This window comes from Puma concolor, chromosome E3 (genome assembly GCF_028749965.1).
Source record: "Puma concolor isolate L17-30 chromosome E3, mPumCon1.1.hap2, whole genome shotgun sequence".
NCBI classification, from domain to species: domain Eukaryota; kingdom Metazoa; phylum Chordata; class Mammalia; order Carnivora; family Felidae; genus Puma; species Puma concolor.
The window spans coordinates 39,135,291-39,147,150 of NC_141682.1; the positions used below are offsets into that span (position 1 = coordinate 39,135,291).

Here is an 11,860-nt window from a genome sequence, read left to right on the forward strand (position 1 = left end):
GTGTGGAAAGCACCTGGTATGTGTTCAGATGACACTCACACTCTTGGAAGCAGAAGCATTGTGGTCTTAGAGTGTTTACCTACTGCCCTTGGTGGGAGTGGTGGGGGTGGGAGACCAGTTCCCAGAAGGAGTTAGAGAGCAGCTAGGGGCTTTGGAGTGTGTGCTGGGTCCTTGATCCGTTTTTTGTTTTGTTTTGTTTTATGTTTATTTTTGAGAGAGAGTGCGCGGTAGGGGCAGAGAGAGAGGGGGACAAAAGATAGGCAGCCGACAGCCTGATGCGGGGCTCGAACTCAAACCATGAGATCATGACCTGAATCAAAGTCGGAAGCTTAACTAACCGAGCCACCCAGATGCTCCCTTGATCTGGTTTTTATGAGGTACTTACTCCATGCTAGGAACCAAAACTGGCCCTGTCCTAAGAGCTCAGTCTCCTAGTGCTAAAGAGTTGTATCAGTCCCCAAAGAGAGAGCTTGGGTTCTCCTGGAGTCCTGGGTACAAACTTTGGAAAAACAAATCATCCTCTTTTTCTCAGTATCTCTCTTTTTTCTTCCTCCCTCCCTCTCTCTTTTAATAACCTAAGCTTGTTTGCTTATTTATTTATTTATTTATTTATTTATTTATTTATTTATTTATTTATTTTAGTAATCCCTGCTGGGCTGGAACTCACGACCCCCAAGATTAAGAGTCACACGCTCTACCTGTGTCTTTAATTTTTTTAAGTTAAATTAATTTAATTAACTAATTAAATTAATCTTTAATTTTTTAAATTAAATTATTTATTTACTTTGAGAGAGAGAGAGAGAGAGAGCAGGGGAGGGGCAGAGAGAGAGAGGGAGACAGAGAATCCCAAGGAGGCTCTGTGCAGAACCTGCTGCAGGGCTCGATCCCTTGAACTGAGATCATGACCTGGGCCAAAATCCAGCGGATGCTCAATAGACTGAGCCACTCAGGTGCCCCTTGTCTGTGTCTTTAGATTTCACCCTGATCCTGTGAAGTGAGGCAATGTTTCCCCATTTCACAGGTGGGGAAACTGAGGCTTTGAAAGATGAAGTGGCTAAGCATGGGGTTCCACAGCTAGTAAGTGGCAGGGGTGGTTTGTACTTGAACACAGTTCAGGGAGCTCCGTCTGAGGAGGGGAGGTAAGGGATGAGGTGTTTCTGATGGGAACAGCCTAGACAGGGTTTGTTCTGGGACCAAGGGTAGGGGTGGCAGGCTGGTCAGAGTGTGGTGTATGGATTCAAGCAGCGGGGCTGGGTGAAGGCCCTGGGTTGCTTCAGTACCTGCTGCAGAGGACAAGTGACTTGGACATCCTTGCTGAGGGTCACCTTCTTTCCTGCCTTCCTTTTGGGGTATGGGAGAAATCCCGCGTGGGCTTTCCCACCTCACAGTGTAGTCACTGAGTGGCAGGTGTGTGAGTGACTTTGGGCAGTGTAAAATGAGAGTTCTCAGTGGCTAATCTGAGGCTGGAGGCCAGGCATGGGGGTATAGGGGGATGGGAGCTGCATGCTTTTGGGCTGCGCAGAAAGGACAGGTACAGGTCAGGATCCTGTCTTGAAGAGTAGCTCCCCGGATGCCCGGTGGCTCATTCGGTCGGTGTCCGATTTGGGCTCAGGTCATGATCTCGCAGTTCACAAGTGCAAGCCCGGTGTCAGGCTCTGTGCTGACAGCCTGGAGCCTGCTGCGTATTTTGTGGCTCCCTCTCTTTCTGCTCCTCCCTAGCTCACGTTCTGTCTCTCTCAAATAAATAAAAACATTAAAAAAAAAAAAAAAAAAAAAAGTGTGCCCCCTTCCCCACAACTTCTGATTGGTATGCTGGTGTTATTCCCAGGGGGCTGTTTGAGGGTACTCTGGTACCGTGGTGGCAATCTTGGCACCCAGGGCTGGTACCCAAACTTTTCTTGGCCATTGGCTGCCCAGCTCCAGGAGACTGGCTGTCAGAGGGCTAGTCTGGGAGGGCGAGAAGCAAGAGACCCTGGGTGTCAGTGGACAAGGCTAACTTCACTGCTCACCTCGGAGTCTGAAGGTGTTGTGGAGGGGACAGAGGACCTTACAATTCCTGTAAATCATGTTTACGTGTGCAAAACTTAGAAAGAAATGTGAGAAACTTTCAGGCATTTGCAGAAAAGCCCACTTTATCTAGTACAGTATCTGCGGGATTAGCTGTCCATTATTGGAATCGCTGGTTGGTCAGCAGTCAGGACCCCTGGTTGGCCAGCACTCCCACCAATCAGAACTCCGGGTTTGCCATGATTCCACCAATCAGAATCCCGGATTAGTCAACATTCCACCAATCAGAAACCCTGGTTAGTCCACGTTCTATTAAAGAAACTGTCAGCTGGTACTTCTGGGGCTATTTAGGTGAGTTACCCGGGAGGGTCTTGGTGGCAACCCAAGTCCTCACAAAAAACTGCAGCTTTGGGGTGAAATCTGTTTTCTGGGACTTAAGGGTGCGCTAGGTTAGCCAGCAGCTGGTTCCTGAACCAGGAAGCTGGGCTGATGGACTGGGCAAAAGGGAAAGAATGGATAGAACGTTGGGAAGAACCAGGATGAACAAGCCTCTGCTCCCTGCCTGGGTCCTTCATTCTCCTTTGGTCTTCCCGGCTCCTGGGCATCCTGGGGAGAAGGAAGGAGCTGAGGGTCTGCTCCCCAGGGCAGAGGTTTTCGTGGGCAGATGAGCTGGCTGGTTGGGGAAGGTGGGGCTGAACTCTCGTTTCTGGGGGGATTGGGAGGGCAGTTGATGGGACCTGGCTGGGAGGCAGTGGGGGCTGGAAAGTGCAGCTGCACCCTGCTCTGCCTGATCTTTCATGGGCAGGTCATTTCTGTGCCTGTCCCACTGTTTGTCAGGAGGGTCAGGGGCACACTATCTGCTGAGGCCATACACAGGGCTCTGGTAAGCAGTGGGGCCATTTGTGAGCCATCAGTAGTAGAGGGTGCCATCAGCAGGTGAGGGGAGCCGAGCTTTGGCTTGGCATCCGCAGGTGCCTGTTAAGCCCTGGTCTGGCTGTCTGACCTTGGGCTCTTCCCTTCCTCAGACCTTGGATTCCTCATTGCAACACAGTTACCCAGCTGGGTGTCCATGGGAGTCAGATGGGAATAATGTAAATGTTCTGCATGATGGTTGTGCATACCCCATGCTTTGTCCTTTCTACAGGGTCAACTGTCATCTGTCTGTCTGGGTGTCTGGCTTTGTGGGACGGTGCAGAGCCTACTCTGTCCTGTGGGTAAGAGCAGGGCTCTGGGATCAGGGTTCAAGTCCCAGCCCCACCACTTGCTGGAACTGTTCCCTTCCCAAGTCTATGTCCTCAACCCAAACAGGAATCATAAGGCCACTGGACTCAGGAAGATTGTGACAACTCAATGAGAAAATTCCAGCAAATTGAGTCAGCATAGAACTCAAGACTTTTTTTTTTTTTTTTTTAAAGTAAGCTGTATGTCTAACATGGGGCTCAAACTCACAACCCCAAGAGTCACATGTTCTGAGCCAGCCAGGCTCCCCATTCCACCTCTGTAATCCACCCACTACAGAGGGTCTCGAGGGCACTTCCAGACCAGGGGAGCCTGGACTAGGTTCTGACGCCCCCAAGGGACAGGCAAGCCACTGCATATCAGGTCTCTGACCTGTATCCTCTCCATTGCTGTCTCCAGCCACCCCGTCCACCTGTCCACTTCCACTGTAGGGGCAGGGAAACTGGGAGAAGTGAGGTGCCCCTGGCCCAGAAGTCGGGACCCAGATGACTGGCAGTCTTACTCTAAAACTCTGTCGCATCTCACTCTGCGTCCTAAGTCTCATCTGTAAAGAAAGGGTTGTGGACCCCTTTCCCAGCATCAATATTCCATAGGCCCTGTGAGGAAGCTGCACCCTGAAGGAGGGGGCCCAGGGAGGCCTTGAGGGTGCTGGTGGAGGAGAGGGCTTGTCTGTGGGCCCCCAGCTGCAACTGATGTGGAGCCTGCTCTTAGCCCACCCTCCATGGACTACCCTCTCTGTCAGGAGAGGAGGCCAAGGCCCAGGATGGGGCAAAGACAAGTCCAGGGTCCTGCAGGCCTGCAGTGGGACAGCTGAGGTGGGCCAGGGGCGGGCAGGAAAAGCCTTGCCTCCCTCCAGCTGTTGCAGACTCGTTCTCCTGGCTTTCTGAGTAAATTTCTTTCTGTCTGGGAGTGGGCATGGGGGCTTGGGCACCTCTTGGAGCTCAGGGTTCCCATCAATGGAACAAGGCTGCCTGCGGTTCTTTCCCCATTCCTCCAGAACCAGGGGGGTGAGCTCTCTTGGCCCAGGCCTGGACCAGGTCACCCCAGGAGGGCCCCTCAGGAAGAAGCCAGGGCTGTGGCTTTGGGTGGGGCCGGTGGCCTCTTCTGGGAGCCCAGCATCTGGAAGCCATCAGGCCAGGGGCGGGGGGAGTTTCAGAAGAGGGCCGGGAAAGGGGGGAATGCCTCCTCCAGGCCACACACAGGCCCACCCCTCGGGAGCAGTGGCGTTGGGCCCACAGGCCCCGCTGCCGTCTTTGCCTCCTGCCAATGCCTCTGGGCCCATAGCCTCTCCCCCTTCCGCTGGCTGCCTTCTCTCTCACCCCACTGGCTGCTGCTCCTGTAAGATGCAATCACATAATATGCAGTAACATTGCCCACTGCGTGCTGGGAGCCTTGCTCCTCTGGCACAGGGCCTGCCTCTTGGGGTGGGTGGGTTTGGGGGAGAAGTGTCTCCAGGGGTGGTGGGCCTGGCGTCCCCTTCTTGGAGTGAGTGGTTCCTGTCTCAGTTTTGAAGTCTTAGCGTGGGGTGTTTGGGGCCGGGCTGGGGACTGGCAGATGAGTGTGTGGCTGGAAATATGACTGTGGGGATGGGGAACCATCTTCCTCAGTCCTCAAGCCTGCAGTGCTGAAGGAGGGGGTCCAGGTGCACAGTAAGACACTCAGAGGTGTCCCAGGGACAGGTGTCTCCAACTGCTCTTGGGACCACCTGCATCAGAATCACAGAGATTCTTGTTAACCATTCAGGCTTCCGGGCCGCACCCACAGCTGCCACACACGGGGCTGGGACCTGGGGCTGAGTGCGTCCCAGGGCATACAACTCCATCACCCTCCTGATCTGCTGGGGGCATAGGCATCTGACAGATCTGGCATCTTCTGCAGTGGAGGGATGAAAGTTACACTGGAGTTACACTGGGCCCTCTGGAGATGAATTGTGAAGACAGGGTCCCATGGGGGCAGGGCACGGAGGGCACCCGGCCCGAGCATGTCTGTGTCCTTCCCTGCAGCCTTGCCAACATTCCACTGACCCCTGAGACGCAGCGGGACCAGGAGCGGCGGATTCGGCGGGAGATCGCCAACAGCAACGAGCGGAGGCGCATGCAGAGCATCAACGCGGGCTTCCAGTCCCTCAAGACCCTCATCCCCCACACAGATGGAGAGAAGCTCAGCAAGGTGGGCTGGGGCCTGGAAGGCTTCCTGGAGGAAGTGGTTGGCTCAAGCGGGGAGAAGAAAGCGAGCTCTGGCAGACGTTGCCTGCCGGGGTCCCTGACTTGTCCCTCCCACCCTCAGGCAGCCATTCTCCAGCAGACGGCGGAGTACATCTTCTCCCTGGAGCAGGAGAAGACCAGGCTCCTGCAGCAGAACACACAGCTCAAGCGCTTTATCCAGGTAGCGCCCCGCGGAGGCCGCCTGCTACCTCAGTGCCCTGCCCCCCTCCTGACTCTGTTTCCCTGGTGTGGGCGTGTCCCGGCTCAGCGGTGGCTTGGGACTCCCATTGGTTGCGGGTCGAGTCTTCCCCACCGACCTGCCTACTTGAGGCATTTGCCTTCCTGCCTGGGCCTCAGTTTACCCATCGGTCAAGTGCAGTGGGCTGGGCTCTGGAAGGAACCAGGTGATTTCTGGAATCACCTTTCTGGCCTTTGTTGGATTTGCAGAATGGGGTTCCCTGGGGCCGGCGCAAGTGCCCCTGGGCTTGACAGCCTTGGGGGGCTGTGAAGGAGCCCCCTGACTCCCCTGTTGGTGGTGGTGGTGTCAGTAGTATGTGGGTGTCACGGCGCACTCACTGGCCCCTTGGGGTCTCCAGGAGCTGAGCGGCTCATCCCCCAAGCGGCGGCGGGCAGAGGACAAGGATGAGGGCATTGGCTCGCCGGACATCTGGGAAGACGAGAAGGCAGAGGATCTGCGTCGGGAGATGATCGAGCTCCGGCAGCAGCTGGACAAGGAGCGCTCGGTGCGCATGATGCTGGAGGAGCAGGTGAGGCTCTTGGGTGGACCCGGCTTCTCATGGGGGGGCTCAGTGACCTGCCCTCGGGGGCTCACTGTCTGCATGGGGTTGAGGGACATGCGTCAGAGGCTCTCACGGGACTGGAATAAAACACGGCTGCAGTAAAGGCCGCGTGCCAACGGTGGGCACCAGGGAGGGGGATTGGGCCGGTTCCAGAGAGGCTGCTTCACGGCTTCTCCGTGCAAGTGACTGGAGCCAAGGTGGGGAGGTCAAGTCTCACAGTTAACCACGCAGAGAGAGGAGAAGGGTGCACCACGCAGCACAGCGGGGGCCGGAGCCTCGAGATGGGAGGGATCAGGGCATGAGGGAGGCCATGGCTGGAGAGGAGATGAGTCACGGCGGGTCTGGCAGGCTGTGCTAAGGACTTTGGTCTCTACCCTGAGGGTGGACCAGCTCCATGTGAAGGTTTGCAGCGGGAGCGAACGGCCTCTTGGCGAAGGGCAGAGCTTGGGGAGGCTGACCGCAGCAGTCCCGCGGGCCCTGCACAGAGGCTGGGGGGCGCTGGGAGTGTGGTCTGGGGCCCGTCCCCCCAGCCTGTTGCTCTGCCCCCAGGTGCGCTCGCTGGAGGCCCACATGTACCCAGAAAAGCTCAAGGTGATTGCACAGCAGGTGCAGCTGCAGCAGCAGCAGGAGCAGGTGCGGCTGCTGCACCAGGAGAAACTGGAGCGGGAACAGCAGCACCTGCGGACCCAGGTGAGCAGGCGGCATCTGCGAGGGGCTCTGCGCCGCGAGCGACATCAGTGCCTCTGGGGCCCCGCGTCCCTGGGTGCCCAGTGTCCTGCACACGTTATTGCATTGAGTCCTCCTAGCAGCCCTTCGAGGCCTGAGCTTTTATTCTCCCCGCTTTACTGATGGCAAAACTGAGGCACAGAAAGGTTAAATTCCATGCCCACTCACGACCCTCAACGACGTGGCTCTCTGAACGCAGAGTCCACGCTCCTGCCCACCACTGTCCTTGTTAGATGTTAACGTGCTTGCATGGTGCTGGAGAGGGAAGGGGCCACAGGATCTCAGATGACTGGAAGCCCCTCTCTGCACTGCCTTTTCCTCATTTCTTAAAATAAGAGGGGTGGGCCACACACCGGCTGGCCCCTTGGGAGTGAAGGAGTTCAGAGGTGGTGGCGGTTGGCAGAGGCTGTGTCTAGGCAGCGGGCAGAGTGTTTGGGGGCCTTCCCGTGCTCTCCGTGAGGGTCCTCAGGGAAAGGGCAGTTCCTGGAACCTTTGGAAAAAGACTGAGGGCCTCTGTCTTGCAGCTGCTGCCCCCCCCGGCCCCTACCCACCACCCTACAGTGATCGTGCCGGCGCCACCCCCTCCCTCCCACCACATCAACGTCGTCACCATGGGCCCCTCCTCGGTCATCAACTCTGTTTCCACGTCCCGGCAAAATCTGGACACCATCGTGCAGGTACCTGGGCTTAAGGAGGAGGCAACATGTCGGGGGAGCGGGGGTGGGGGCGCGAGATGTGTGAGAGCCACAGGCTGTAGGGGATCGAGACGGGGCTTGAATACAGCAGGAAGAAGGGCTGGCAGCTGAATGTCTCCATTCCCTAGTTTCCCTTTCTGTGTCTGCCGTGGGAGGTGGCTCTGGAGAAGGTTTGGGGCAGAGAGGGGGACAGCATGGCCGGGAAGACCCTGTCTCTTCCTCCTTGGGGTTTGCTGAAAGGGTTCTTTGCTCCCGAGCCCCCTAGCGTCAAGTTCCTGCATCTAGGTCTTGGTTGGCTCCAGAGTCTCCTCTCAGCTCCATCTGCCAGGACCTGGGATAGGATGCAGGTGGCAGTGGCTGGGTGGGGGACACTTAAGCCTCCTGCACAGATGATTGGCACTGTGGGTCAGGCCTGAAGTCTCTGCTGTGCCCCACTCAGGGTGGCATCCCTTGGGAGAACCCAACAGCATCCCAAAGAAAGAAAAACAATGAAACAAACAAACAAAAAAGCCCAAATGAAAAAAAAGCCCATCAACCCCTGCAACTTTACTTGCACATAAATGCAGCAAATTGAAGAATAAAGTTAATAACAGAGACCTCCCATAAGTGAACAGGCAGACTTTGAAATGTATAAATGAGAGATGCATGTGACTTCCAGGCGGCCCTGAACTGTGATCTCCAAGGCGTTTTGCAGCTCAGCAGAGGAGTTCCAAATGTTTGTGTCCCCCGTATTCTGGCAGGCCGGCCACTGTCTTGCCAGGCTTATTTCTGGATATTTCTGTGTGTGTGTGTATGTATGTGTGTGTGTGTGTGTGGGGGAGGGGGGCATAGTGGCTGTCCCAGTGTCCCCAGCCACCCTCATCGCAGCCTGCCACCTCCCCCCGCCCACCAGGCGATCCAGCACATCGAGGGCACCCAGGAAAGGCAGGAGCAGGAGGAGGAACAACGACGAGCCGTCATCGTGAAGCCAGGCCGCAGCTGCCCGGAGGCCCACGCCTCCGACACTGCCTCCGATTCGGAGGCCTCGGACAGCGACGCCATGGACCAGAGCCGGGAGGAGCCAGCAGGGAATGGGGGGCTTCCCTGACCACCCCCCAGCCCTCCTCTCCCCTCTTGGAGCTGGAGGGGGCCGGGGGGCAGCTACAGGGAGCAAACGCAGGCGAACGAGTGAGGAATTTTTACAAAATTACAACGTCATTTGGGTCTCTTTTATGACCTCTTTTTCAATACTGTAAATCGACCTTTGAGTGAAGCCACCCGACCTGAGGTCCCCGGGGGCTGGGGTGGCAGGGGCATGTTGAGCACCGGGACACCTGGGGCTGGGCCTCGCCCCGGAGGCTGGGGGAAGCTGACACAGGTGCCTGGCCTCTCTCCGCCAAAAAGCATTTTTTCATTTAAACATGTTTTTAAGAACAGGGAAAAATCAAACAAAACCCCAAGGTATGCTGCCCTCCCCAGAGCCAGCCCTAGACCGGCAGTTTCTGACTCCTTCCCTCCTCTTTTTGTTTTTTTCCTTTCTCCTTTAAGCACTTACATGGGTTGGGGGTCTGGCTGGGTCGGAGCTCTCTGGGGACCCCGGGGGTCTACGTTGCTTCTCGGTTGGGGTTTGCTGCTGCCCTTCTCCCCTCCCCTCCCGGCCTCGGCTCAGCTCGAGGATTTCCCCACCACCACCCAGCCCCACCCCTCCCTCCAGGTTTCCCATCTACCACCCGAAAAATGTCTTTGTCTCTCTCTTTTTGTTGTTTGTTGTTGGTTCCTTTTGGTTTTGGTTTTTTATCTTTTTGTTTTGTTTTTGTTTTGTTTTTTTCGTTTTTTTTATTTTTGTTTTTTTTTTTTAAACAATTTTGAGGTCTTTGTGTTCAAGGAGAAGCTATTATATTTTGTTAAGAAAGTGGGGGGAAAAACCAAGAGGCCACCGTGCCTTTATAAAGAAACAAAATAAAGTTTGTACTTTGTTTTTTAGATTCTGTGTCTGTGGGGTGTGTGCTGTCCTGAGGAGCCAGGAAAGGCTTCCCAGACTAGAGTATGGGGTGCTCTGGGGGCCCACAAGAGGGGCCTGGATGTGGCTGAGCAGTGACTTTCCCCAGCTGGAGTGTGGTGTTGTAATGAGATATCAGGGCCCCCAGACTCCCTGGAATGATTCCTGGGATTGTCCAAAGATGGGAGATGGTGTTGGGAGTGGGAGGGGTGGCTCCTGGCTCCTTGGTGGGGGGCAAGGAGAGAAGGAACCACCAAGCCACAGCTTCCTATCTCTTAGTGAAAGGACACAGGATGTTCAGGGGTCCTGGTAGTCCCTGGGCTTTGCCACTTCCTCATCTTGCGTAACCTCCCTGAACCTCAGTCTCCCCACCTATAGAAAGGAAGTCAGTTCCTCCTTGGGCGAGCTAGTTGATCTTTGGGCATCAGGTTCTTCATCTGAAGTTGGAAATTACTGGCACAGGGGCATTTTGTCTTATTGGATAGGGAGGTAGACTTTTAACTTTTTTTTTTTTTTTTTTTTTTTTTTTTTTTAATCTTGTGAGAGAGAGATCAAGAGCAGGGAAAGGACAGAAAGAGGGGGAGAGAGAGAGAGAATCCCAAGCAGGCTTTGCACCATCTTTGCAGAGGTGGGCTTGACCTCACAAACCATGACCTGAGCCGAAGCTAAGAGTTGGACCCTTAACCTACTGAGCCGCCTAGGTGCCCTGGACCTATAACTCTCTTAATCCTCTGTGGCCAGAGCCAGCTTTACAAAGTGTCCCTCTTGGCTTGCTTTTCCTCATGCGCATATTGTGACAGGTATGTGGGCACTGAGGCCAGAGCAGAATAGCGAGTTCACATCTCGTCCCCACAGTGAATGCTTCTAGACATTGAATAGAAGGTAGGCAGGAGGCTGAATTTTTTTTTTTTTTTTTTTTAGAAATTGTAATTTTTTGTTGTTGAAATTCACATAACTTAAAATTAAGTATTTTAAAGTGAACAATTCAGAGGCATTTAGTATATTCACATTGTTGTACAACCGCCACCTCTGTTCACTTCCAAAACATTTCTATCACTCCGAAATGAATTCCTTATCCCCTAATGGGTCTCTCCCCATTCCTCCCTCCTCCCATCCCTTGGCAAACACCAATCATCTGCTTTCTGTTTTTAGTGTTAAAAAAAAATTTTTTTTTAACATTTATTTTTGAGAGAGAGAGAGACAGCGTGAGCAGGAGGGGAGGGGCAGAGAGAGAGGGTGACTCGGAATCCGAAGCAGGCTCCAGGCTCTAAGCTGTCAGCACAGAGCCTAGCCCCGGGCTCCAACCCACAAAGTGTGAGATCATGACCTGAGCCAAGTCAGCTGCTTAACCAACCGATCCACCCAGGCGCCCCTCTGTTTTTAGTGTTTTAAAAAATGGTGTAATTTCCATTTGGTGAAATTCACTTTTTAGTTTTTGGTTGTGTGAGTTTTGATAAATACATACAGTTGTGGAACCATCACCCCAATCAAGGTATTAGTTTCCTCCTCACTGTTCCCCATTGTCCCTTTGTGTAGTCCAGACCCCGGCAACCACATTGATCTGTTCCTATGTATGGTTTTGCCTTTTCTAAAATGTCATATAATTGGGATCATACAACGTTTAGCCTTTTGAATCCAGCTTCCTTCAGTTAGCATTCTAACTGTAATTTTCTTTTTGGGGGTCTATCTAGCTTAATTCACAAAGTTACATTAAAATGCGTGTCTGAAGGGAGGGGCTTAGCTAGGATCTGAGTGGGGACGGCCCTTTTCCAAGGCCAGTCGAGCTACCCTTTTCTCTGCCAGGTGCAAAGCGCGCTGGACGGATTCCGTCCTGCTCCTAAGAGGATCAATAGAGGGCGCCGTGGGCCCAGAACGCGAGGCACAGCGAGGGCGGAGGCTCCGCCTCTTTCCGGTGCCCGCGGGTCTGCTCAGCTCCTATAGGCCAGAGGAGGAACTTGGGGGCGGGGCCGGAAAGTCCCCTCGTCTGACCCGCAGTGGCGCGCCCCTAGACTCCAGGCGAGCTCCCCAGCAGGCGGCGGAAGTCAGGGGCGCGGACGCGGCCCCGCCCCTTCCCGGACTAGTCCCCCGCCCCCACCCCGGCGCGCATGCTCTTTGGCGCTTCAGTTGGCCTTGCGCGGGCTCCGGCCCGCCTGTTCCTCTGGTCCCGCCTCTGATCCCGCCCCCGCGCGCTCTCACGCACGCCTCGTACGC

At 54.9% G+C, this 11,860-nt stretch overlaps 1 protein-coding gene across 4 annotated transcripts in view; it reads left to right on the forward strand.

Moving 5' to 3' along the window:
- Positions 1-9,633, forward strand: part of TFAP4 (transcription factor AP-4) — a 28,311-nt gene extending 18,678 nt beyond the window's left edge. For 3 of the 4 annotated variants that reach the window (XM_086692209.1, XM_086692207.1, XM_086692210.1), the window contains exons 2-7: positions 5,250-5,415; positions 5,533-5,631; positions 6,047-6,217; positions 6,800-6,940; positions 7,501-7,653; positions 8,564-9,633. In XM_086692209.1, the coding sequence (XP_086548335.1) occupies positions 5,250-5,415; positions 5,533-5,631; positions 6,047-6,217; positions 6,800-6,940; positions 7,501-7,653; positions 8,564-8,758 (925 nt within the window). In that variant the 3' untranslated portion in view covers positions 8,759-9,633. Of the gene's footprint in view, positions 1-2,368; positions 3,222-5,249; positions 5,416-5,532; positions 5,632-6,046; positions 6,218-6,799; positions 6,941-7,500; positions 7,654-8,563 lie in introns of those variants that run through there. The other variant, XM_025916877.2, reaches the window with a different exon arrangement.
- Positions 9,634-11,860: the final 2,227 nt, after the last annotated feature.